Source organism: Panicum virgatum, chromosome 6N (assembly GCF_016808335.1).
Source record: "Panicum virgatum strain AP13 chromosome 6N, P.virgatum_v5, whole genome shotgun sequence".
NCBI classification, from domain to species: Eukaryota; Viridiplantae; Streptophyta; class Magnoliopsida; order Poales; family Poaceae; genus Panicum; species Panicum virgatum.
In genome coordinates, this window is record NC_053150.1 from 26211260 (window position 1) to 26238515 (window position 27256).

Genomic DNA, 27256 nt, shown 5'->3' on the forward strand with positions numbered 1-27256 from the left:
GAGTCGGGTACTATACCACAGTTACTGTAGAACATCTACTATAGTGCAGGCCCACCCGCCTGGCAACTTAAAAAACTATAACCTTTTGATCCGAACTCCAAACGCGACATGTAAATAGTCAAACGGAATGTACTCGATGAGCTCTACGCAGCCACAGTGTCCGTTCATCCATTTAAGCAACAGATTAAAAACATTAATTTTTGCTATCAACTTTATGTATTCCCATGTAGAAAGCGTATTTTGCCCTTTATTCTTTTTGGGTGTTACAAAAATAATCAGTTGCCACCAATATAAACTTATGATTTTTGCTGGATGGTGGGTAAATCTGACCGATCAAATCAATCCCCCATCCTCTAAATGGCCACAACTTAATTATATGATTCATAGCCGATGTCGGAGCTCTCTATATGTTACCAAATTTCTGACACTCTTGGCAACCTTTATTATATGTGAAACAATCCTCCAACCATCAGAACCTTAGCTTCTTCTTTATCAAGGCATCTGAGCAACACCCCATCAATCGTTCGATAATATAATTCTCCTTTAAGCAATACATATTTGGTTGCTTGGAATCTAATTTTCCTGTCCACTTTCTTGGAGGGATCCTTCAAGTAACCGGCAATTTCCTTTCTCCAATCATCGGCCACCAATTCCAAGGCCATCACACCTTCCATCGGCCAATACCCAGAGGCATGCTATGCTAGCTGATTAGCATCACTATTGTAAAACTTAGCGACATGTTATATAGTCACTTTCTTGAATCCCTTCAGCAATCCGCAACACTCTTCATGATAAACACGCAAAATATCATCCTTGCACTCGTAAAATACCGATTAACTGATTAATCACCAACATGAAGTCCCCAAATATTTCCACTGAATCGGCTCCAACTTTTCGCAGCAATCGAATTCCTTTGAGGATATCCTGATACTCAGCTTGATTATTAGTAGCAGAAGATTCTATCAGAAAAGAAAATTCAAAAGCTGCCCCCCCCGAGGCGACACGAACACTATGCCTATACCAGATCCAACTCCACACTCCACACGATGAACCATCAAAGAATAATGTCCAAGGAACAAGATCCACAACATCCAATTTTGGCCCACAATGCTGAACAACAAAATCGGCCATAACCTGTCCCTTAACTGCTTTAGCCGATTCATATTTCAAATCAAATTGAGATAAAGCCAAAATCCATTTTCCAATTATCCCATTTAAAATTGGCAATGACAGCATATACTTAATCACATCATCTTTCCTCACCACAACACACTTAGCCGATAATAAATAGTGCCTGAGCTAAGTGCAAGAAAAATACAGGCAAAGACATAATATTTCCACTGGGGAATACCTGGTTTCAGCATCTAAAAGCCTTCTGCTTAAGTAGTACATCACACATTCCTTTCCTTCAAATTGTTGAATAAGGGCCGATCCGATAGCACGTTCATCAGTCGATAAATATAATTTAAAGGATTTGTGCTTCTGGGGTCGGACTAGCACGGGAGGCGATATCAAATATTGCTTGATTTATTTTAACGCCTTTTGATGTGGCTTGAACTGAACGGCTGTATTTTCCCAGATAAATTAGAAATAAACCTCTGGATAAAATTAATCTTGTCGATCAATGATTGAAGTTCAACTTTTGTCTCTGGAGCCACTACTTTATTAATTGTTGCAATGGTCTTCTAGCTAATTTCAATTCCACGCTCATGAACCATAAATCCCAAAAACTAACCAGCCGATACACCAAAAGCACACTTGTTGGGATTCATCTTTAACCCATGGTTTCTGGTGCACTCCAAGGTCTTGCACAAATCGGCTAGATGATGCTCCTGATGTCCTTTGGATTTCACTACAACATCGTCAATGTAGATTTCTACAATCTTGCCGATGAGCTCATGGGAAATATAATTCATGGCCCTCTGATATGTAGCACCAGCATTTTTCAATCCAAAGGTCATTACGACCCACTCAAATAAGCCAATATGCCCAGGGCATCTAAATGCAGTCTTATGAACATCTTCCTTTGCCATGAATATCTGACTATACCCAGCATTGCCATCTATAAAACTAATCACCTTATGCCCCCGCAGTAGAATCCACCAACATATCGGCCATAGGCATCGGGTAACCATCCATCGGCGTAGCCTTGTTAAGATCCCTGAAATCAATACACACGTGCAACTTTCCATCTTTCTTGTGCACAGGGACCACATTAGATATCCATTCAGCATACCTACATTGCCTAATGAACTTAGCCTCAATTAACCTTGTGATTTCGGCCTTTATGTCTGTCGAAACTTTAGGATTGCATCGTCTTGCACTTTGCTGAAACGGCCAATATCCAGGTTTAATAGGCAGCCGATGCTCAATAATAGACCGATCCGAACCAGGCATCTCATAATACTCCCAAGCAAAACAATCTTTATACTCTTTTAAAAATTTTACTAACTCATGTTTATACTCAAGATCTCATTTAGCACTAATAAACATCAGCCTTGGCCTATCGCCATCTCCAAGATCTACCTCTTCTAATGCATCGGCCGACGTAAACCCATGCCCCAGCTTGCCTTCATCATCAAGGAACCGATCCATTAAGAACTATCAGAAGGACCGCTGCTTGGATCGGTGTCAGCTCATAATCGGCAACTCTTAAGAACTCTGTTTCCCATGCTTGACCAGAAAAACAGCTTACCCTCTTGTAGCTCCATGCATGAGCTTCTGCCGATGCGATACTGAAAGATGAATCGGCGGAAAGGACTTCAACGACATCACCGATCCACTATATAAGACACTGATGCATGGTAGACGGTATGCAACAGTTGGCGTGAATCCAATCTCTCCCCAACAGCAAACTATATGATCCATTACCATTAATAACAAAGAAAGTAGTGGGAAGGGTCTTACTGTCAATTATCAACGCACAAAGCTCCCACAGTTGGAGAAACAACACCCTCAAAGTCCTAGAGCATCATATCTATTTTGGTCAAGTCTTCATTGCTTTTTCCAAGCTTGCGCAACATTGCATATGGCATTAGGTTCATTATCGCACCTCCATTAACCAGCATCTTGGTAACATGTTTGCCATCAACAAACCCTTTCAGGAACAAAGCTTTGAGATGCCGGTGCTTCTCATCCTTTGGTTTTTCGAAAGTAGCCGGTATAGGCTCCAAAGTCAACTGAGCCACAGCCTCCTCCAGTTTTGGTTCCTCCTCATCATTATTTGGCGCCATAAATTCTCTAGGCAGCATGAAAACCATGCTAACGGGTGCAGCCGATGACCCAGGATCCTGCCAATCATCGGCTCTTGGCTTGGCGTGCCAAACTTGTGACTTGACTCCCTTCCTATTAAGGGCTTGCTTCTGTTCTTCTTCCAGTATTTCCAACTGACGCAACTTCTGAACACGTCTTTTTTGTGACTTGGTCAAACCCGTTGGGCACCAACGAGGCTGGTCAACGCGATTGTGAGCTGGTTCTCTCTCTGGATCCCTACGCAACGTTGATCATCAGGGACTCCATCATTGGACATCTGTTCCAAGCGATCATGCATGGGAATTCGACCTCATGATGGATCACGCAGCATGGTTCTGTCTCCCAGCCGAGATGTACAGAAACCCTACCCCCAGCCGATCATGCACGGGAGTACGTCTTTCCTTAATGATCGACCCCTGAGGCCAATGATCAATATGTGGTCTTTTGTACAATCGACTATCACGATAAAAGTCATTGCATTCAGTACAATTATCAACCATCGGCAGAGTCAGACCCTCTTCCCAACAGTACACAAAGAAAGGGCACCTCCAGTGCCCCTCGTTGCTGTGTGCTACTTCATCTCTATACTGTTGTATTTCACGATCACATTGGAATTTATTCAACAGCATCTGAGACGTGACTCTCTTCTGTGGCGCCGCAGAGCACTCAGCTTCCTCCTGCGGCTTCTTCCCCTTAACCTTTGTTTGGAGTGAATTCTTTCTCCCGCCGATATCCACCATATTTGCATGGAACAGGTGCTGGCCAATTTTCATCAGCTTCTTAGGGATTTCAAACTTGAGCCTCCCTGCTCAATAGCCGATTGTATCTACTGACGAAAAACTTTTCATTTGTTAGTGTCATGAGATGTTGCATTATGCCATTGGCAGTACTTCATGCTCTTGAGCTTTTGATCTGTTGGGATCTTATGATAAGGCTTTAGCTTGATCTGTCCCTCCGACAACAACAAATCAAAGATCTTGTCAGCTTTGGTGATGTCAAATCCAAACTTTTCAAGCTCTCTGTTCCCAAATGGGCAGGAGATCGGTTTCTTATTATTTTGGACCCACTCAGCCGATCCTACCATCTACTCATCATCATCTGAATAGAAAGAGTCTGAACAGTCGGCATAATTAACTTTCTTCTGAAAGTTGTTCTTCTTCTATTCATAAGGTCTAATTTCTCCAGACATCAGATGAGCCATCTAACTGATGCTGTCAAACTCTTGAGAAGTATACTTTTCCTTGATGTGCAATAGGAGCCCTTGAAAAGCAACTTCTACTAACAGCTGATCAGACATAACCAGGCTATAACACCGATTCTTGACGTCTCTGAACCTTTGTATAAATATGGCAACCGATTCATCATTCCTCTACCCAAGACTTGTCAAATCAGTGAGTTTCATCTCGCATACACCAGAATAGAAGAACTGATGAAACTGCTTTTCCAGATCAGCCCAATACAATATGGAATTGGCTGGGAGTGTGGTAACCATGCAAAGGCCGATCCTGACTGAGACATAGAGAACAACCGCACCCTCAATGCATCTTGGTTTGCCGCTTCTCCACACTGCATTATGAATCTGTTGACATGCTCCACTGTAGAGACCTCCCCTTGCCCTAAAAACTTGGTGAAATCTGGCAACTTATATTTATGGGGAATTAGGATCTGATCATAAGCAGGAGGATACGGAGACTTGTACATGAAGGATTGCTGCTTTGGCCTTAACCCAAACTGATCCCTTATCACCTCAGCAATCTTCGACATCCAGTCAACTTGCTGACCAGCCGCCTGCGCTGGCTGGGGCGGCGGTGGAACCATCGGCAAGGTAACCGATGCTGGTTGTGGACCATTTGGAGCCATCGGCTGGGCAGCCGATGTCGTCTGCGGCGCCTGCTGAGCAATTTGAGCGGACGGTTACTAATACAGAACCACATCGTTGTTGTGCCACCTAATTGACCGATTGCTGCGCCATGGGATGTGGATACGGTACATTTATGTGATGCACAGAACCAGCCATTGGATCATGAAACACCCAATCAACTCCGTTCCGATGAGGTAGCCTTGATAACATGATTTCTGTAGGAGTCATTGGTTGTATCAATGCTGCCAGATTTTCCTGATAAGCTATCAGCTGTAAGGTCGATGCGTTAATATGCCCCGTCGGTTGAGGCACTGACACATTCTGTACCATCGGCTGTGAAGTCGATGCGTTCTGTTGCTGGGGAATCGTCTGTGAAGCCGATGCACTTGTTTGTTGGCCGATTGGCTGCGAAGCCGATGCACTAGTTTGCCCTACTGTTGATGGGATGAAAAATCCAGGAGGCATACCAAGACCAGTAGCGGGGTCCCAACCCAAGGGATATTTTGATGTAGATCCCCCTTGCATTGATGCAGTTAGCAGTGTGAAACTTGTAAAAACTGGATCAAACTGAGGTGGCACTGCCCAACCAATCGGCTGTGAGGACCCAATGCTCCCCTCTGGTTGACTTTGGGAGACCACCGAAGGCGTTATTGTAGCCAATCCAATGGGAGTGAAATTCATCTAGCTCGACTACTGATAGGCCGGCCCTGTGTAACCTTGAAATCCACCCTCATTAAGTGTTTTGATTATAGCATTATGGATAGTGTTGGTCATAACGGGCGCATGACTAACAAAAGCATGCCCGACTGACTGATGAACCATATCCAACATCTTGTTCTCACGTTGCACCTCAGTTAACGCTGTAGAGTGGGAAAATCAAACTTCTTGATCACCTCGCAAGCCCTGGTTGCACTGAAGGATTTAAGGCACTCTTTCCATACGCCTCTAGGGCTTTCTTCAGCTCTGCCTTCTATTCCTCCTTCAGCTTGTCCTTTGTCCACCGGGATGTAGTTATCCTCGCCAATGCTGAATTTGGACATGATGAGATCTTTCTGGTCTCACTAGGCGTGCCAAAAGATGTGTTGACGTAAAAGATCGACACACCAAGCCCGAGAGCACCGTTCGCTAAGCTCAGACTGCAACTGCTTTAAAACCAAGCGTGCCAATCAATTTGATCTGAAAAATTGACAAGGAATCGGCAAACGTTAAATTCGAGAGCATATCGGCTGGATTTCCGAATATCCGTCGCACGACGTATCGACAACTGCTACCGATACTGAAAAAGATAAAGATCGAGATAAACATGTATTAATGCAATCTATAGGAATCGGCAAGCACTGCCGATGCAGCAGGCGACGAATCGGCTGGATTTAACCGAAGCGTACTTAAAGCGATGCACAAAGCTACAAATGTGCATATTTAAGCAAAGCGATGCTCAAAGATCTAATCGACTTTATGGAATCTTGAACAAAGCAAAGGGTTCTACAACCGATCAAACATGTTTTGAGCTAGATAGGTTTGATAAAAGCTAAAATGATAGAAAAAAAACCTATAGATCATGCAAATATTGATAAATTGAGAATAAATCTAAACGAAGCAACAACGATATGCCGGTTGAACTAAAGCTTAGATTTAATCGATGAAAACGAAAGCTTACCAGCTAACCAAGTCGCTCGAATGTGAGACGTCCTTGATCAACTTGAAGGAAGTCGCAGAAAAATGATGGCGAAGTCGCTGAAAAGAAAGCAAATTGCAGAAAATTGTAAAGGTTTGTTGTATTGGATGTGTATCAAACTTTTTACAATGACTGGGGACATGTATTTATATCCCGCACTAACCGAGTCCTAGGCGATTACGGCAGATACAAACTTGACGCAAAAGAAAAATACTCTCTAAATAACAATATCTCCTACCAAACCAGGACCTGTTAAAATATGGTCAACCCTAGCTTTCCGCCGGTCAACAGAGCCTCCCATCGGCAACAAACCATCAGCCGATTCTATTGCCAAATCCGTTACTGCCTCCCAAATCAACAATCCCTCTTTTTTTCTAACGTTTATCTTGACACGTGTCAAAAAATAGCATCAACAGAATCCAACGGTTAATAAAAGGTTTTTAGGAGAATACATTTTTTGAAGAGTGGGGATTGATTCCCCCTACTTGTCCCGCACTAAATCAACCGATTTGGGGAGGATTGGAGGCTGTTGGCGTGTGGCGGTTAGGGAGTCTAGCTTGGTCATGGAGGAGAAATAGAAGAGTGAGGGATACTGAGGAGGAAGATCTTATTGTGGTAGTACGATAACTATCATAGGCACAATGTTACAAGGCTAGCGTGGCGGCTCTATCGCGCCACATGCGGTGGTGAAGTTGGTGCCAGCAAATGGACTATGACAACTCAATAAAGTTCCAACCAAGTAAAAAAAATAAAAAAAATGAAAACGGTTCTATCCTAGCGCGCGGCTGTGAAGTGTCTGTGAAATGGACTCCACCTATAGTTGGCCATACGAGCCGCCCGACCCGCCACGGCCCGAGCTCAACTCGGCCCGGCACGATTAGGCCCGGCCTAGTTGGCTTGAATATTTATCCGTGACGGGCCGGGCTGACCCACGTGCCGAGGTCTCGGCCCAGGCACGGCCCGCAAACCTGTTATCTGTGCCGGCCCGGCCCGATATCCTATACGGGCTTCGCAGGCCGGGACGACCCGTGAGCCCATATAGCTATTTAATCCCTTCTTTAATGTAGAATTATCCCAAAATTACAAATTTGACAAAAAAAATTATTGAAATCTTAACACATTCTCAAATTCAAACACTTTTATTCACACATACACAATCAAATATACATATACGCAAAGTTAATCGGGCTCATGGGCCTTAATCGGCCTTTCGTGCTCGTGCTGGTCTGCGTGTCTCTATCGGGGCGGTCCACGTGCCGAGGGTGTGCCCTAGGCATGGCACGACGTCCGTGCTGAATCGGTCCGGGCCCGTTTAATCCCGTGCCTGGTCATGCTCGTGTCGTTTCAAAAATCTGGACCGTGAGCCGGTCCACGGACTGCGGGATGGCCAATTATGGCCTTTGGTTCCGCAAAGATTTTAGCGCGCACACTACCCGAAAAGAGAATCTCGCATGCATGGTGTACTAAATGAAGTCTATTTGCAAAACCTTTTTAGGGATGTGTGTAACTTTTCGCGGCGAATCTAATGACGGTAATTATTCAGTGATGCTACAGTAACCATCCTCTGATCGCGCGGTCAAAGGCCTCATTAGATTATTCAGAGTCGCTAGCGCGGGGTTTTGAAGTTGGTTTTGTAAACTGAGTTGTTTGACACTGTAATTAGCGATCAAAGTAACACGAGGATAAAACCAAACAAGGCCTATAAAGCCAGTCTCAGTGTGGAGTGTCATCACACGGTTACCTAGACTGTAAACTAGGTAACCAAGCCGGAGAAGTGTTATGGTGATGACCCTCCTCTCATATTCCATGACACTCTCCCTTCTCTCTTCTGCCACATCAGCAAATTTAATGATGATGACACTCTCATAACTGGCCTAACTCCACCCTACCATTGAATAAAAAAAAAACTCCACCCTACTATCCAAACTAGCTGGGCGCGGTGTGCTTCCGCTCTCGAAAGGAAAAATATAATGAGAACGCCACGAAATCACGAAACCATCATCATTATTCATTAGAATTACCCCGCAGCAGGCGCACCTGTCCCAGAGTCCCAGCCTCCCAGGCTCCCACCCACCCCTTCCATCCCTTCCAGAACCCTCCCACTCCAAGCATCTCCAATCGCATCGCGTGAGCTGAGAGGGCGCGCACGGGCGGGCTAAGCTCGGCGGAGCGTGATGGCGGGGAACGACTGGATCAATAGCTACCTGGAGGCAATCCTCGACGCGGGCGGGGCTGCGGGGGAGATCTCGGCAGCCGCAGGTGGTGGCAGCGGGGTTGCGGGGGCGTCCGGAGAGAAGCGGGACAAGTCGTCGCTGATGCTCCGGGAGCGCGGCCGGTTCAGCCCCGCGCGATACTTTGTCGAGGAGGTCATCTCCGGTTTCGACGAGACTGACCTTTACAAGACCTGGGTCCGAGTAAGTCCTCTCACTGCTCGCCGCTGTCGTCTCCAGCTGATGCCTATTCCGAGGTGTGTAAGCGCGATTTTGTTTTTGGTGTGATTGTTTTTTGGCCTATTTCTGGATGTTGGATTCAGACATCGGCGATGAGGAGCCCTCAGGAGCGGAACACGCGGCTGGAGAACATGTCCTGGAGGATCTGGAACCTCGCCAGGAAGAAGAAGCAGGTATACACGTCTGCTGTTAACATAAGTTCATAACGGTATTACTTGCCTTCTGAAATTTACATACCATGTTGATAACGGCATTAGTAACCAACTAACCTTTTGGGGACCGTGCGATTAAGTAATTATTGAGGACTTTACTGATTTAGTATCCTATATATAGTGCTGGTTGTTGACTTATTCTGTGTATGTGGGTCCTGGTCGATTGGGTAGTCAGGCACTCCAGCTAACTTTTGTTGCATGTGGGAATAGATAAAGCTTATTTGTGCTGTGCCTGAATCGGCTCTTCTGGTGGATACCCAAGGGTGTTATGCGCTGTTTCTTGCTTCAGGTGAATTTCTCCGATGGTGCTGTTATGCAAGGGTTTCGTAGTCCAATGTTCACTTAAGCGTTCTGCTTAAAGGAAGTACTTCTGGTTCTGTAGATTACCATATTTTTTAGAAGAATAAATCAATACATCATAAATGTCATATAAGCTAGCTAATTTTCCTTTTTCTTTTTCATGCAAGTTCCGTTGAAGATGAATTATTATGTCTTTTTCCCATCAGATTGCGAGTTGGTTTCAGCAATTGTTTTCCCTGTATTTAAATTTAATTAAATGTATTAATTACAGATTGAAGGAGAGGAAGCCTCTCGTTTGTCTAAACAGCACCAGGAACGTGAGGAAGCTCGTCAATATGCTGCTGCTGATTTCTCTGAAGATCTATCTGAAGGCGAAAAAGGAGAAAACAGTAATGAACCATCTATTCACGATGAGAGGACAATGACACGGATGCCAAGGATTGGTTCAACTGATGCTATTGAAGCATGGGCAAGCCAGCACAAAGATAAAAAATTGTACATTGTATTGATAAGGTATGGAGTATTGGAACTAATAGCTGCAGCTAATCTTCTTTTTTTCTTTCAATGTGAATAAGGGTTGGAGTGACCCTATATCAAATGCTCTCAGTAGAGGCCTATAGATGTTCTTCTCTATATAGTTCACAAACAAGTTTAACCGATTATGCTTCCAGAGTCAACATTGGAAATGCACTATATCTCTTAGGGACGTTTGTTAGAGCTCCTGCTGCTTCTAATTCTCTATAGAAAATGATTCTCTGAGAGAAGTGATTATGTGACTGAAAGTGATGCAAGCTAAACTTATAAGGAGAAATTCATTTAAATGGGAAGTGAAACATAGCTTCTAGCCCCTTAGTTCATTTCAGAGAATCACTTCACATAATCAGCCTAGAATCAATTCTCAATAAAATATCATTAGTTCATATGATGGCCCGATTATACATGCTTCAAATTCAAACACCAGCTATTGTAACCATAATTGATGGACATTCAAATGATTTATGATTGTCTTTCTCTTTGAGGGTAGCCTCTGTTAATTTATTGATACACTGCTTTTTGTTAGGCCTTTTTTTCCTTCCAATTTCATGTTTAACATTTACTGATGATCCTTTTTATCCATCTTGTTCTTATTCATGCATACTTGACAACATAGTCATCATCCATTGTACTTGAGGATTTTCTCCGATTTGTTCCTAAACATTTGCGCTTTGTTTAGTGTAGTTTTACTTATGCCAATTGTACACTCCTGCTTGTATTTGTTGCCTATTGCCCTCTTCTCCATATATGCCATTATTATTTTTACTAAGTCCATACTTTTTCTGCGTCTATATATCACGTAACATGACCTTAACATAATGCACTAATATTTAACCAGTTGCAATTGACTTCCGTTTTGCTTTCTTGGCTGCTTAATGTTGATGAAATATGCAGCCATGGGTTTGTCTTATGGTGTTCTGGTTATTGATCTAAGAAAGTAAAAAAAATATCAGTATAATTTTTTACACTACTTTGATATTTTACTGTTGGAGTCCATTTGATGTTTTTCTGTTTTGTTTGTACATCATTTACATGGAAGCTTATTTTTCCTTCCATTTGATAATTGCTTGTTTACACAGCATTCACGGCCTAATACGCGGTGAGAATATGGAGCTAGGGCGGGACTCAGATACAGGTGGTCAGGTACAATTTATCCTTGTTTTTCATATCCACTTGTTTCAGTATGTTTGTGCCTAAGTGTTTATGCTTGTTGCTAGTGGAGTATATGCCAGCCCTTTCCTCTACTTGTTCCCGCAGTTTGGAGTATGTAACAATCATGTTACCAATTGAAATAATTTGTTCGACAACTTGCAGGTCAAATATGTTGTAGAACTTGCTAGGGCTTTAGGTTCAACACCAGGCATATACAGAGTGGATCTACTTACAAGGCAGATTTCTGCACCTGATGTTGATTGGAGTTATGGGGAACCTACTGAGATGCTCAGTCCAATATGTTCAGAGAACTTTGGGCATGAGATGGGCGAAAGCAGTGGTGCCTACATTGTTCGTATACCATTTGGACCAAGAGATAAATATATCCCTAAAGAGCATCTGTGGCCCTACATCCAGGAATTCGTTGATGGTGCACTTGTTCACATTGTGCAGATGTCCAAGGTACTTGGAGAACAAGTTGGTAGTGGGCAACCTGTATGGCCTGTTGTTATACACGGACACTATGCTGATGCTGGTGATTCTGCTGCTTTACTGTCTGGGGCACTTAATGTACCTATGGTATTCACAGGCCATTCTCTTGGCAGAGACAAGTTGGAGCAGATTTTGAAGCAAGGGCGTCAAACCAGGGATGAAATAAATGCAACCTACAAAATAATGCGCCGAATTGAGGCTGAAGAACTTTGTCTTGATGCATCTGAAATCATAATTACAAGCACCAGGCAAGAAATAGAACAGCAATGGGGATTATATGATGGTTTTGATCTAACTATGGCCCGGAAACTTAGAGCAAGAATAAAACGTGGTGTGAGCTGCTTTGGTCGTTACATGCCCCGTATGATTGTACGTACATCTGCATGAACTTCCAAAGATCTTCATTCTTTCTATATTAACTTTATTGTTGTTTTTTATATTATCAGGCAATTCCTCCTGGCATGGAGTTTAGCCATATAGCACCTCATGATGTTGATCTGGATGGTGAAGCTGGAAATGAAGATGACTCAGCTTCACCAGATCCACCTATTTGGGCTGATGTGTGTTTCTTTCTATTCTTTTCTCCCATAAGATAGCCAGAGTGAAAGAATATGCAGATGCAACACAGAGACAACTTGCTTTATTTACTTATGACTTCTATTTGAAATAATTTCAGATAATGCGCTTCTTCTCAAACCCCCGTAAGCCCATGATTCTTGCTCTTGCTCGTCCTGATCCCAAGAAGAATATCACTACTCTAATCAAGGCATTTGGTGAACATCGTGAATTGAGAAATTTAGCAAATCTGGTATGTATGTCATTTCTTTGTATTTGGCTAGTTGTGTGCTGATTACTGATGTATGTGCTCAACACTTTATAATTGCTTTTCGTGCAGACACTGATCATGGGCAATCGTGATGTCATTGATGAAATGTCAAGCACAAATGCAGCTGTTTTGACTTCAGTACTCAAGCTAATTGATAAATATGATCTATATGGGCAGGTGGCATATCCAAAGCACCATAAGCAATCAGAAGTTCCTGATATTTATCGTTTAGCGGCGAGAACAAAGGTAACCAAGCCTTCTATTTTTTTAATGTGTGAAATATTTCAATATGATTTATAAGATCAGAGTGCTAGGGGATTCCGTCTTTTCTTTTTTGAGATTATATTATTGTATCAGAAATCACTCTTGATCGGATGTTAATGATTATTTACGAAACTGTATAGGTCTACCAGTATTGGTAACTAGTTTTCAACAACATGATATGTCGACTAATGGATTTTGGTGTTTGCTATGTAAAATATTAGATATTTGACTTGATGATTTGCATTTTTGTTTCATAATTCACTTCTAGAAATTTACTGATTAAATGCTTCATCGTGACTTAATTCTTTACTTTTACATGCTGAGCTCATGCTTATCTTTCAATTATTTTCAGGGGGTTTTTATCAATTGTGCGTTCATTGAACCATTTGGACTTACCTTGATTGAGGTTGTTACTTGTCCATCATTTCGTTTCCTTTGTCTGCATTAACAATGGTTATTTGAACATGACACCTTGTTGCTTTCCAGGCTGCTGCATATGGTTTACCAATGGTTGCCACACGAAATGGTGGGCCTGTCGACATACATCGGGTATTGATGCACGAGCCTTCCTTTTTACCATGGGAAAATTTCTTGCTCTAGTTAATGTTGTGTATATTTTGTTTCCTTGACCCAGGTTCTTGATAATGGTATTCTTGTTGATCCCCACAATCAAAATGAAATAGCTGAAGCACTTTATAAGCTTGTATCAGATAAACATTTGTGGGCACAATGCCGGCAGAATGGTCTGAAAAACATCCATCAATTTTCATGGCCTGAACATTGCAAGAACTACTTGTCACGTGTTGGCACACTCAAGCCTAGACATCCCCGCTGGCAAAAGAGTAATGATGCAACTGAAATATCTGAAGCAGATTCACCTGAAGACTCTCTAAGGGATGTTCATGACATATCTCTTAACTTAAAGCTTTCCTTGGACAGTGAAAAATCAGGCAGCAAAGAAGGAAATTCAAATATTGTGAGAAGACATCTTGAGGATGCAGTACAAAAGTTGTCAATCAGTGTTAGTGCCAGCAGTGTGGAGGGGTTAAGTGAGAATGTTAGATGGCCATCATTGTGTGGGAGGAAGCACATCATTGTGATTGCTGTAGACTCTGTGCAAGATGCAGACTTTGTTCAGATTATTAAAAATATTTTTGAAGCTTCAAGCTATAGGAGATTAAGTTGTTCTGTTGGTTTTGTGTTGTCTACATCTAAATCCATATCAGAAATACATGCTTTGCTAATATCCGGAGGCATAGAAACTAGTGATTTTGATGCCTTCATATGCAACAGTGGCAGTGATCTTTGTTATCCATCTTCAAGCTCTGAAGACATGCTTAGCCCTGCTGAGCTCCCATTCATGATTGATCTTGATTATCACACTCAAATTGAATATCGCTGGGGTGGAGAAGGTTTAAGGAAGACACTAATTCGTTGGGCAGCTGAAAAAAACAGTGAAAGTGGACAAAATGTAATTGTTGAGGATGAGGAAAGTTCATCCACTTATTGCATTTCATTTAAAGTGACGAATACTGAGGCTGTATGTTTCTTTAATCCTGTTGTTCCGTCTGTCAAATTTTCCACTGAATTTTTTTATGTTGCGCTGATGTTGATTCTTTATCATGTTTCATTCACTTGTTTAGGCATCACCTGTGAAAGAGATTAGGCGGACAATGAGAATTCAAGCCCTGCGCTGTCATGTTTTGTACAGCCATGATGGCAGCAAGCTGAATGTTATTCCTGTTTTAGCTTCTCGCTCGCAGGCTTTAAGGTCTGATTGTTACCTTAATACCTTCCTTTCCTTCAACAAGCGTGTTATTAATATTACTATTTGAGCAAAATGCTATACTAGCTACATCACCAAATATGGGTTGCCCTAGAACACTCACAGTAATATCCCTTAGTTTGACCAATTGTAATATCCATTAGTTCTTTCCACAAGGTATGAATTCTCAATTTAATAGATTCCTTGTAAATTCTATTCCACAATACCTCATCCATAGTTTTCGTGATTACAATTACTGTATAGTTGAAATCTGTGGTTGAGCCATCGAAGTAATATTGAAGGGTGATGTACAAAATGCCTTATATTTTGTGATTATTCCCTCTGTTTTTAAATATATGAATGTTGACCATGTAACTAAGCTCTTCTACAAATATATGTAACTAATCTCTTTTACAAAGTGGAATGCATACTTGTGAATTCTCAACTTGGTGTTATTCTTTCTCATGACTGTCTTTCAATTGGTGCAGCTATGCTGTACATTAAATGTTTGTTTTCGGTGTAAGTGTCTATTCTTGAAGTCAGAGCATGGAAGAGTATAGAACATGTTCATCCATCTATTGTGCATGGACTGTTGGAGAAGTGCAGTGGTACCCCATTACAAAAGGGATTTAGAAACTAGAAAGTACCAAGATATTATATAGTTTATTGTTTTTCTAGTTTCACTTTAAATAATCATTTTGCAATTCTTGATTTAAGATGGAGTTCTCCACTAGAAAGTGCAAAACTGATATTTGAGCATTATTGTCCTTGATGTTAATATATTCGGTGATCTATGTTTTTGCAGGTATCTGTATATAAGATGGGGTGTCGAGCTGTCAAACATGACAGTGGTTGTTGGTGAAAGTGGTGACACAGATTATGAAAGTTTACTTGGAGGTGTGCACAAGACCATCATACTCAAAGGCTCGTTCAATGCTGTTCCAAACCAAGTTCATGCTGCTAGGAGTTATTCCTTGCAAGATGTTGTATCCTTTGAGAAACCAGGACTTGCTTCAGTTGAGGGATATGGTCCAGACAACCTAAAATCAGCTCTACAGAAATTTGGTATATTGAAAGACTAAAATTTTTGATTTGTCGGTCAGCAGAGGAATCAAACTAAATTAGGTATGTTAAGACACACTTTTACTAATGTAGAACAATATCTTGCACCCAAGGACTACATTTGGAGGGTAAACTTAAAATACCACGTGTCATTAAATCACTTAGAAACTCGAAAGCAAATACACAAGTTGATGTTTCTTTGCATGGTTTTCCTCCCAGTAGAATACATCTTTGTTTATAACTACCCAGCATAGGTATTATTACATTTCATTGTCAGTTTCCATTGGATAAGTGAACCACACATACATAAACTCCTGGCTTGGAATGTAGGAATTGAACAGGAACTTCACTCGTCTGGTTTCAACTAAAACCAGCACTACATGCAGGAGCTATTTGTTGTTTATTTGGTGTCTCATATAGCTCAGTTATTTGGCTACTTTATTACTATATTCTCAAAAGGAATCAATTCTTTTGACATAGGATCGGCGAGAGGACTGGCATGACTTCCCCTATGCTGTTCTACAGAACTATGCCAGAAATAACGGGCTTGCTTTGTATGGCCCTTACTACACACAGAGGATTCGAGACACAAACTTGTTAGTTTCTGTTCCAAAACTCTATTTTGTAACAACATTGCAATAAGGCTGATGTTTACAGACACGTACAATGGGCACAACTTCATTTCAAGCTCATTTGAAATCTTAATTTTCCTAGATCAGGATATTTTTCGAAAGCCTTGGGCTGAATGTTTCTCCAGTTTGTCTGGACCCCGCTTTGCTGAGATCTGTATCGCTGATGCGCCCCCATTATAAAGTCTGTTTTTGGGCTTTGGTTCTGATCGCTGATGCGCCCCCATTATAATGTCTGTTTTTGGGCTTTGGTTCTGAACTCCATTATGATTTCTTTTTGCCTCTTATATTTGAACCTAGCTTGTTCGTAAATCGTAAGATTTAGGCAAAATTGGTGGGTCGACACTCTTTTTTTTGAACCGACATGGCAAAATTGGTGGGTCGACACTCTTCAAATGTGGCTTTTGAAACAAACCACTAAAATTTTTGTCTTTGCCAAAAGACATTTTAGGATCATGGTAATTTGCTCGAGTATACTACCTCCATTATTATATTTAATTTTACTAGGCTTGTACCCGTGTGTTGTTACGGGTTCAGATCATATTTTCATAAAATAACACTAAATGAATACTTAAAATATATACAATAAACATATAAGAAGAGAAATAGTTATTATGTAGCAAATTAACTTTTTGTAGCATAAATAAATCATATAGTAGTTACAGAAGTATACAACATCAAAACACAAGCTTTGCTCATAGTTTAAATCAACGACCAACATACACATACAAACTGGTGGATGAAAAAGTGAAACTGTGAACATGGCCTATGTTCATTTAAATCAAAGACAAGCAATGAATCTTGGTAGCTCGACAGTGCATGAAAAACTGTCAAACTTATTGACCTGCAGTACATGGTGGTGTTCATTTAAATGCACAATGCATAAAGGAAGACTTTGGACAAATGAGTTATTCAACTTTCCCAGCGGTTACAAGTCATCTCTGGAATATCTGACAAATTAGTTTCAAAGTGAGCATCCAGTCAATGCAACAATATTGAATTAATTATTTTACATTATATTATTCAGACATTTTACTTATACTTCTATGATCAACTACTAAATGCTGCAAGATGTAGCTAAAATCAACTTGAGGCTTTTCATCAGAATATAATAATACTAATGCTGCCACTTGCTAGTATTGTTGTACACAACCATCCATTGGATATATTAACAATCTCCAAGCTGCTATCAGTTTCAGATATAATAGAGATCAAATGTGATGAGTTTCAGACATAAAAGGTGATAGAGCAGGAGTGCCCGATCTTTCGGTGAGTGGGGATAAATTTGACTTGGCGGAAGATGACCCTCACGATCCGACTACGACGAGCGAACCCGAAGCGCCAATGCAATCGCTGAACCAACTCCCTGTGGTTACCGACTTTGTTGATGCAAGATCAGCCTGATCACGAAGATCGTTTCCTGTCCGCAATCGAAGAACGAACAAGAAAAGGATGCGAGCAATCTGATTATCTCTCGAAGGTGGAGTTCTGAATACACGAGGACAGCGCTGATTTGCGCGTGTTCAAGAGTAGCTAAAGCTAGATGTAAAACAAAACTCGAGTCTGAATTGAAAAGAAACCTCTCTCTAAATAGAGGGAGAGGGGGCGCAGCCCCTAGGGAAGGGCGGCCAGGAGATGGGGGCGCCGCCCCTGGTGTCCAGGGCAAAGGGGGAGGGCGCAGCCCTAGGCGCCCACACAAGGGCCTCTGTTGGGCCAGCTTCTATTCCTGGGCCTTCATTCTTCAGTAGCATGACGAAGTTCAGTTCTCTTGCACGGGCCCGAGTGATTGGCCCAGAAGGTGGCACCTGGGGTGGAGGTGCATCTGGAGACGCTGGAGAAGGTGCTGCTGGTGTAGACATACTCGTGGTGTCCTCATCATCCTCCCCTTCTTGAACTGAAGTCGTCCTCGACGGCAACTCCTCATCCTCGCCCGCATATGGTTTCAAATCTGCAACATTAAAACTAGTGGAAACACCAAACTCCGCAGGTAGGTCAAGAACATAAGCATTATCATTAATCTTGGTTAGCACCTTAAAAGGACTAGCAGCACGAGGCATCAATTTAGAACGACGCAAAGTAGGAAAACGATCCTTTCGCAAATGCAACCAAACCATATCACCTGGTTCAAAAGTAACATGTTTTCTTCCTTTACTACCAGCAACCTGATACTTAGCATTAGTAGCAGCAATGTTTTGTTGTGTTTGTTCATGGAGGTTAAGCATGTGTTCAACATGTGCAACAACATCTATATGTGGGGCGCCCTCAGCATCAAGCGAAAACAAATCAATAGGCGCCCGAGGAATGTAACCATAAACAATCTGAAAAGGGCACATCTTTGTAGAAGAATGTGTGGCACGATTGTACGCAAATTCAATATGAGGCAAACAATCTTCCCAACGTTTCAAATTTTTGTCTAAAACAGCCCTAAGCATGGTTGACAAAGTTCTATTAACCACCTCAGTTTGTCCATCAGTCTGAGGGTGACAAGTTGTGCTAAACAGCAATTTAGTTCCCAATTTATCCAAAGTGATCTCCAAAAATGACTGAGAAACTTAGCATCACGATCAGAGACTATTGTATTCGGAATACCATGCAAACGAATAATCTCTCGAAAGAACAATTCAGCAACAATGTTAGCATCATCAGTCTTATGACATGGTATAAAATGAGCCATTTTGGAGAATCTATCAACAACCACGAAAATGCTATCCCTCCCCTTCTTAGTTCTAGGCAATCCCAAAACAAAGTCCATAGAAATATCAAGCCAAGGGGAAGTAGGGACAGGCAAAGGCATATACAAACCATGGTTGTTCAGTCGTGACTTAGCTTTCTGACAAGTAGTGCAGCGGGCAACAAGGCGCTCGACATCACAGCGCATCCGGGGCCAAAAGAAGTGGGCGGCCAGCACCTCATGCGTCTTGTAGACGCCAAAGTGTCCCATGAGACCGCCTCCGTGTGCTTCCTGTAACAACAAAAGACGAACCGAGCTTGCTGGAACACACAGCTTGTTAGCGCGAAACAGGAACCCATCCTGCATGTGAAATTTGCCCCATGGTTTGCCATTCATACAATGAGCTAAGATATCTTTAAAATCAGAATCATCGACATATTGATCTTTCACAGTTTGCAAGCCAAAGATTTTAAAATCTAACTGGGACAGCATGGTATATCGACGAGACAAAGCATCAGCAATGACATTTTCCTTCCCATTCTTGTGTTTAATAATGTAAGGGAAAGACTCAATGAATTCTACCCAATTAGCATGACGACGATTCAGATTTGTTTGGGTACGAATATGTTTCAAAGCCTCATGATCAGAATGGATTATAAACTCGCGATGCCAAAGATAGTGCTGCCATGTTTGCAAAGTGCGAAATAAAGCATAAAGCTCCTTATCATAAGTAGAATATCTCAGGCTAGCACCGCTTAATTTCTCACTAAAATAAGCAACCGGTTTTCCTTCTTGTAACAAAACAGCACCTAGCCCAATACCGCTAGCATCACATTCAAGCTCAAACACTTTATTAAAATCAGGCAATTGCAAGAGGGGAGCATGTGTTAACTTATCTTTCAAAGTGTTGAACGCTACCTCCTGCGAGTCGCCCCAAGCAAATGGCGCACCTTTCTTTGTAAGCTCGTGCAAAGGGGCTGCAATGGAACTAAAGTCACGGACGAACCTACGGTAGAAACCGGCAAGTCCAAGAAAGCTCCGAATTTGTGTGACCGTCGTCGGTGTAGGCCATTCCCGAATGGCATCGATCTTGCTGCTGTCCACCTCAATGCCCTGTGGAGTAACAACATAGCCAAGAAACGAGACACGTTGTGTGCAAAAGATGCATTTTTCTATGTTTCCAAACAAGTGAGCAGTACGCAACGCATCAAAAACAGCACGCAAATGTTCTAAATGTTCTTGCATAGACTTGCTGTAAATCAGGATATCATCAAAATAGACAACAACGAACAATCCTATGAAAGGCCTTAGAACTTCATTCATTAAGCGCATAAAGGTACTGGGAGCATTAGTCAATCCAAACGGCATAACCAACCATTCATATAACCCAAATTTCGTTTTAAAAGCCGTTTTCCATTCATCACCCAGTTTCATTCTAATCTGGTGGTAACCACTACGCAAATCAATCTTAGTGAAAATAATGGCACCACTAAGCTCATCTAGCATATCATCAAGGCGTGGTATAGGATATCGATAACGAATGGTGATGTTATTAATAGCACGACAGTCTACACACATACGCCATGATCCATCTTTCTTTGGAACAAGTAACATAGGAACTGAGCAAGGGCTAAGAGACTCACGGATGTAACCCTTGTCGAGCAACGCCTGTACCTGGCGTTGGATCTCCTTCGTCTCATCTGGATTTGTACGGTACGGTGCGCGGTTCGGAAGCTGTGCGCTTGGAATGAGATCAATCTGGTGCTCAATACCACGGAGTGGTGGAAGACCCGATGGCAAGTCCTTGGGAAAGACATCAGCGTACTCCTACAAAAGGTTAGCAACCACAGGGGGAATATCCAAAGACGGTGCATCATCGAGTGAAACGAGTGTAGCGAAAATGGCCTCTCATGCCATATTTCAATATAATGTTTTGGCGATTGATGACACACGCAACACTTGAACTAATGTGTTTGCTTAGATGATATACTCAGGCTTTTAGGTTCAAGTGATGACAAAGAGAAGAGAGGCGAAGCTAGGCCCGAAGGGCCGCCCCTACGGGGGTTCCGCTACCCGGTTAGCGGACGGGGGTCGAGGGGGAGCCGCCCCTCGCGGGTCTCAGGGCAGCGCCCTGAAACCTAAAAGAAATCAAGTCACCGGTTGAACCGACGCCAAGCAAATTACACACGTCGGTGCATTGACTTGAGCACGTCTGGGAAGTTTTAGTATCACCGGTTAAACCGACGTAAGGCAAAATGTACTCATCGGTGCAATGACAGAGATGGCCTGCGGGCTAGGGTTTGGCACCGGATGAACCGACGATAGGAAGTTTGAATACGTCGGTGCAATGGCAGAAGCAGACCAAGAAAAATGCATACATCGGATGAACCGATGATGCACCGGTTAATGGCGTCGGTGCAGTTGTCCAGAGAGTTTGTTTTTCAAGGATCAGAGGACAGTTGCACTCACCGGTTAAACCGACGCTAATATTACATACACCGGTCGATTGCGTCGGTTGATTGCCCGTACACGTAACGGCTAGTTTTCAGTGGGCAGTTTAGTATCACCGGTTAAACCGACGATGACAATTTGGGGAGCATCGGATTAACCGGTGTTAAGCACATTTCTGGCAGCTTTTCTCCAACGGCTATATTTGCTTGTGCTGCCTATATATACCCCCAAGGCCGCATCATTTGAGTGTGCTGGAGTTCAAAGAAGTATACTAGAGCTAAAGATCATCTCCAACCACCATAGAGCTTCATTGTACATCATATAGGCTTAAGCACACTTGTGAGAGTGCTTAGTGCTTGTTTAGGCTTAGTTCTTGAGAGAACTAGCTTGAGAGAAAGTCTTGCTGCGGCAAGCAACTTGTGATCTGTCGTGTGACCCTCCGTCTTGGTGTGGAGTGGCAACGACACTTTGTGCGGGGGAAGAGGAGGCCCCCTCCTTGGTGGAGAAGCTCCGTAGTGGATTTCGGCCGGGTGACCGAGAGAGACGGTGGCGGTGCACGAGACTCGGTGTCTTGTGGGCACTTGCCTTTGCTTGCCGGCATCGCCATTGGTGGCGTAGTGCAAGACGGTGATCGGAAGAGCCTCGGTGTCCCGTGGACGTAGGCGTTTATGCCGAACCACGTTACATGACCGTGTCTACTCGGGAGTTTGCATCCCTCTCTCCCTTACCGCTTTACTTACCGCATTACGTTTCCGCATTTACTCTTTCTTGCTTACCTTTACTTTCCTAGTTAGTTTGATTAGGATTGGCTATAGGTTGCAAGTCTTTTGGGGTAAGTAGAGGGTAGCATAGATAAACCTTAGTCATAACTAGCATGTGTAGGACGTGTTAGGTTTATCTTATGCAATTAGATTGAGCCCTAGGATAGAAAAGCGATTAGCGACCCTATTCACCCCCTCCCCCTCTAGGGTCGGACACCCCGGTGATCCTTACAACGAGCACACTAGAGCATACAAGTGCATAGCAGGGCAAATGAGCATCGCGGAGATCATCAAAATCAGCACGTGTAGCAAGTAAAACAGGAGCATTCAACTTGATTTCAGAATTAGAGGGCGATGGTGATGGTTCAAGTTGTTTAGCATTCCTAGCAGCTCAAGCAAGATCATCTTTAACAATTTGTTCAGGTGTCATTGGATGTATAATTATTTTCTGACCCTTAAACCTGAAAGAATAATGACTCGAACGACCATGATGTAAGCTATCAGTATCGTATTGCCAAGGTCTACCAAGTAACAAAGCGCATTCTTCCATGGGAATAACATCACAATCGACAAAATCAGAATAAGCACCCATGGAGAAAGGGACACGCACTGACCGTGTTACTCTAATTTTTCCACCATCATTAAGCCACTGAATGTGATATGGATTCGGATGCTTACGAGTGGGTAATGACAACTTCTCGACCAGCACGGTACTTGCCAAGTTGTTGCAGCTGCCACTGTCGATGATGATGCGAATCGACCGCTCCTGCACAACGCCCTTTGTATGGAACAGAGTGTGTCGCTGATTTTTCTCGGGCTGGGCGACCTGTGTACTAAGAACACGCTGCACAACAAGATTTTCATACCTATCTGCATCGCCCGGGGTGACATGTACCTCCTCATTAGCTGTATGGTCAGTGGCAAGCATAGCATGTCGAGTTTCTTTGGAATCACTTTCAGAAGAGTACTCACCATTGTCACGGATAAGCAAGGTACGCTTGTTTGGGCAGTCCCGAATCATGTGCCCAAATCCTTTGCAACGATGGCATTGAATATCCCGTGTACGTCCTGTGGAAGGAACAGCGCCTGTGGGAGAGGGTGCTGTAGGTTTGGCCGACCTCTCGCGTGGTGTACTGCTGGTCGTGGATGACGCAAGTAGAGCAGGCGCTGAGCTAGTTGCCGAGCTTCTTCCTGCAAAAGAGTTAGGATATGTCTTTGAACGGCGTCCCTGCACTTCACGTTCAGCTTTGCAAGCATATGCAAACAATGTGGTCATATCAGAATATTCTTTATAATCAAGGATGTCCTGAATTTCGCGGTTCAAACCACCACGAAAACGAGCCATAGTAGCGTCGTCCGTCTCAAACAAACCACAACGAATCATACCTTTTTGTAACTCCTGATAATAGTCCTCAACAGACTATTGACCTTGTCGAAAGCACTGCATTTTTTCAAGCAAATCTCGTGCATAATATGAAGGGACAAATCTGTGTCGCATGGCAGCTTTTAATTGAGTCCAAGTGGTGGGAGTGGGATGTTTTTGTTTATATTCACGCCACCAAATTAAAGCAAAATCAGTAAATTCACTAATAGCAGCTTTAACTTGAGAATTAACAGGAATATCATGGCATGAAAATTTCTGGTTGACCTCTAGTTCCCAATCAAGATATGCAGCAGGATCATATTTGCCATTAAAGGATGGAATTTTAAATTTGATCTTAGCAAATGAGTCATTATGTTGATGACGTACCACACGGCGGGCACGACCGGTGCGAGTACCCTCTTCCTGTTCCGTGTCACCACCATAATCCTTCTGCAACTCTGTGATCGATGTTGACAATGTGTCGAGCCGTGCCACGATGGTGTCGAGCGTGGTCTTAGCGGCCATCTGAGCGAGGTCAAGCTGATCGAACCTCTCGGTCGATGATGTGATCGTCGAGTCAAGCCGTTCATGCATCGTCTTCATGTCCGCGGCCAGTCCATCAACTCGTGTCCGCATGTCCTGCAGCTTCTCATCCGGCGTGCCTTCGTCTCCTGCCATAGTTAGTGCAAACACAAAAACAAAGCCTACGACAACAAGGGTGCAACGGCTCACAAGGCGCTCACAGTAGTGCTGTTATCAAATTCTTATCTGTTCTTTCCAAGCACACAGGGGTGATTTGCAACCAATAGGTAGAACCGGCGACAGATTGGAGGAGCGATTGCCTGGAGAAACAAAGTCTGCTCGTCGTAGAACTATGTGGAGTTCTGGGTAGGCTGCACTCAATTCAAGGGTTAGCACAATCAAACAATAATGCAAGGTTGAATTATAGTGCCAAACACGTAATTAAAGCTGCTGGAAACAAGGTGCAAAAGTGGAGCAAGGGTATGGGGGCAAAGGAAAAACACAAGAGGGAAGAACAAGGAGCAGCAGGTGCACAGACCTGGGCGTCCTGCGTGATGCGCCCAAATGAGGTAACCTCCTTTCTGTTTCCCTTTTCTTTTCTTTTTTTTGTTTCTATTTTTTTTCGGAGAAACTCACAAACTGATTATATGAACAAAGGAATACAAATGAGCAAGTTACCACACACACTTTTCAGAAAAGGTAGGGGTATTCCGGTAACAAGAAGATCATGACGTCCCTTTGTATGGTAGGACTGCCGAGGCGACCAACACTTCCTCAATTGAAGTCGATCAGGATTAGGCAAACCCTTTTTTTAAAAAAACTTGCCAAAAGAAATACACAACCGGTGGACAGGGAGGTGTGATCAGGAATCACGCGTGCGGTTGTGTTTCTCTCTTTCCTTTTTTTGTTTTTGACTTGCCAAACACACAAGGCAGCGGAGGGCGATCAGGGGCAGGTCGGCGCAATCCAGGGGCAGGCGCGACCCACAGAACGGCGTGTTCCAGAGACGCACGATCCCGAAGAAAGGCTGGCGCGTGGGGGATGGCGAGCGGCAGAGAGATGGTGGCGGCGCTAGGGTTAGAAGAGAAGAAAAACAAGGATAGAACACAAAGTAACCAGCAACAATTGAACGCGTAAGCACACAAATTCAACAATGCAAATTATTAAAAGAAAGTGCAAGGCTCAAAAGGTGCTGGGACAAGGATCTAACCTGATAATTTTTTTGGGTTTTGTGTACTGTAGGTAATGGAAAAACACTCGATAAACTCACCGATCAACCTGGAAAGCTGATACCACTTGTTAGAGCCGGAGTGCCCGATCTTTCGGTGAGTGGGGATAAATTCGACTTGGCGGAAGATGACCCTCACGATCCGACTACGACGAGCGAACCCGAAGCGCCAATGCAATCGCTGAACCAACTCCCTGTGGTTACCGACCTTGTTGATGCAAGATCAGCCTGATCACGAAGATCGTTTCCTGTCCGCAATCGAAGAACGAACAAGAAAAGGATGCGAGCAATCTGATTATCTCTCGAAGGTGGAGTTCTGAATACACGAGGACAGCGCTGATTTGCGCGTGTTCAAGAGTAGCTAAAGCTAGATGTAAAACAAAACTCGAGTCTGAATTGAAAAGAAACCTCTCTCTAAATAGAGGGAGAGGGGGCGCAGCCCCTAGGGAAGGGCGGCCAGGAGATGGGGGCGCCGCCCCTGGTGTCCAGGGCAAAGGGGGAGGGCGCAGCCCTAGGCGCCCACACAAGGGCCTCTGTTGGGCCAGCTTCTATTCTTCTGGGCCTTCATTCTTCAGTAGCATGACGAAGTTCAGTTCTCTTGCACGGGCCCGAGTGATTGGCCTAGAAGGTGGCGCCTGGGGTGGAGGTGCATCTGGAGACGCTGGAGAAGGTGCTGCTGGTGTAGACGTACTCGTGGTGTCCTCATCAAAAGGTATGAGTATTCCACAAACTAACTTGAGGCATTCAGTTTTGAATAAAACAAATGCATTTTGCTGCTCACAACCATCAATTATCTTCAAATTGTGCTATCAGCTTCAGATATAGGACATGCGTGCATTACATCTAAGAGCATCCCCAGATCCAAGATCCAAGAAGGGGATAGCATCTAAATTGTGTTCTGTCAGCACTTTTTTTTAATTCACCTTAATTATATATGAATTTGATAACCTTTCAGAAGGCATACATAGCCTGTTTATACAAAAACAGGCCTTAAGATGTAAACTGAGACCACCGTGCTTATGGAGTTGCATTCGAGAGTCAAATATGTGAGGGTCTAGCTCCGGCTTCTGGTATTTTTCTATTAAGCAAATGCGCGCAGCTGATGCACTTGACTTGTGCAGTATAAAAATGCTATGAGTTTAGACACTAAACGTTAACAAATTAACATAGTACATTACTTTGTTGCTCTTGTCAGATTTTTTTCAAAAGGTTGGAACATCCTAGCAAATGCCTTTATTCACTTGATCTCTTCTGTCAGCGACCTGTAGCAGTTTCAGAATTAGCTAGATCTATCTACTACATGTGTCAGGATTGCATCCTAAAATTTCTAACCTCTAGAGCTATAACCAAGATGGAACGATCCACCAAGAAAGCATAGGATAAATGGCTAACAAAGTGCAGTTCTCATCTTGGCGTTGGCCTTGCCCTTACCTTTGCATCCACGTATGTTGAAGTATCATAGTACTTCCTAATTCATAATTTAGCCAATAAAATCAAACAATAGAACAAATGAAGGCAGCATCAAGTACATCAGTCAATTAGGCACGGGCCTTACCAGCGAAACGGAGGAGAGGGAGTCTTGACCGATGACGCTCCACACTCCAGGACTTCCTACATGATTGTAACCCCAATATATCTCCATCCAATGTGAATCTGCATGATTCGATCCACTCCACTTTTCGGTACCCCAGGACTAGGGTACCCCCTCTTGCTGTGTCTAAACAAGAGTCTCGTAGTTATCCTTAACTACGCACTGATGCCCGAGCAGCCCGACCACAGTGGTCTA

The 27256-nt window shown here is 43.2% G+C and overlaps 1 protein-coding gene and 1 long non-coding RNA gene across 6 annotated transcripts; one reads left to right on the forward strand and one right to left on the reverse strand.

The window, feature by feature from the left end:
* The first annotated feature begins 8743 nt into the window (after positions 1 to 8743).
* Positions 8744 to 16685, forward strand: LOC120680159 (probable sucrose-phosphate synthase 4). Of its 5 annotated transcripts, XM_039961784.1 has the most exons (15): positions 8789 to 9202; positions 9322 to 9411; positions 9661 to 9739; positions 10022 to 10263; positions 11364 to 11427; positions 11599 to 12297; positions 12375 to 12488; positions 12605 to 12736; positions 12824 to 13000; positions 13371 to 13424; positions 13505 to 13567; positions 13653 to 14558; positions 14662 to 14789; positions 15589 to 15908; positions 16326 to 16685. In XM_039961784.1, exons 3-14 carry the CDS (start codon positions 9719 to 9721, stop codon positions 15863 to 15865), a joined length of 2877 nt encoding a protein of 958 aa, XP_039817718.1. In that variant the 5' UTR covers positions 8789 to 9202; positions 9322 to 9411; positions 9661 to 9718; the 3' UTR covers positions 15866 to 15908; positions 16326 to 16685. The 5 variants fall into 5 exon arrangements, with proteins under 5 accessions (XP_039817716.1, XP_039817714.1, XP_039817715.1 ...); XM_039961782.1 differs by lacking the exon at positions 9661 to 9739 and having other exon boundaries at positions 8744 to 9202; positions 16176 to 16685; XM_039961780.1 differs by lacking the exon at positions 9661 to 9739 and having other exon boundaries at positions 8744 to 9202; positions 15589 to 15848.
* A 385-nt stretch (positions 16686 to 17070) lies between these two features.
* Positions 17071 to 27147, reverse strand: LOC120680059. Its single transcript, XR_005677454.1, has 2 exons — positions 27026 to 27147; positions 17071 to 17424 (listed from the first exon to the last, which is right to left on the reverse strand). It is a non-coding gene; the product is annotated as an uncharacterized LOC120680059 (long non-coding RNA).
* Positions 27148 to 27256: the final 109 nt, after the last annotated feature.

Coding starts and splice junctions, on each gene's coding strand:
- LOC120680159 (XM_039961780.1), top strand. CDS start 8,963: ATGGCGGGGAACGACTGGATCAATAGCTACCTGGAGGCAATCCTCGAC. Junction 9,412..10,021: donor TCGCCAGGAAGAAGAAGCAG/GTATACACGTCT, acceptor TATTAATTACAG/ATTGAAGGAGAGGAAGCCTC. Junction 14,559..14,661: donor AAGTGACGAATACTGAGGCT/GTATGTTTCTTT, acceptor TCACTTGTTTAG/GCATCACCTGTGAAAGAGAT.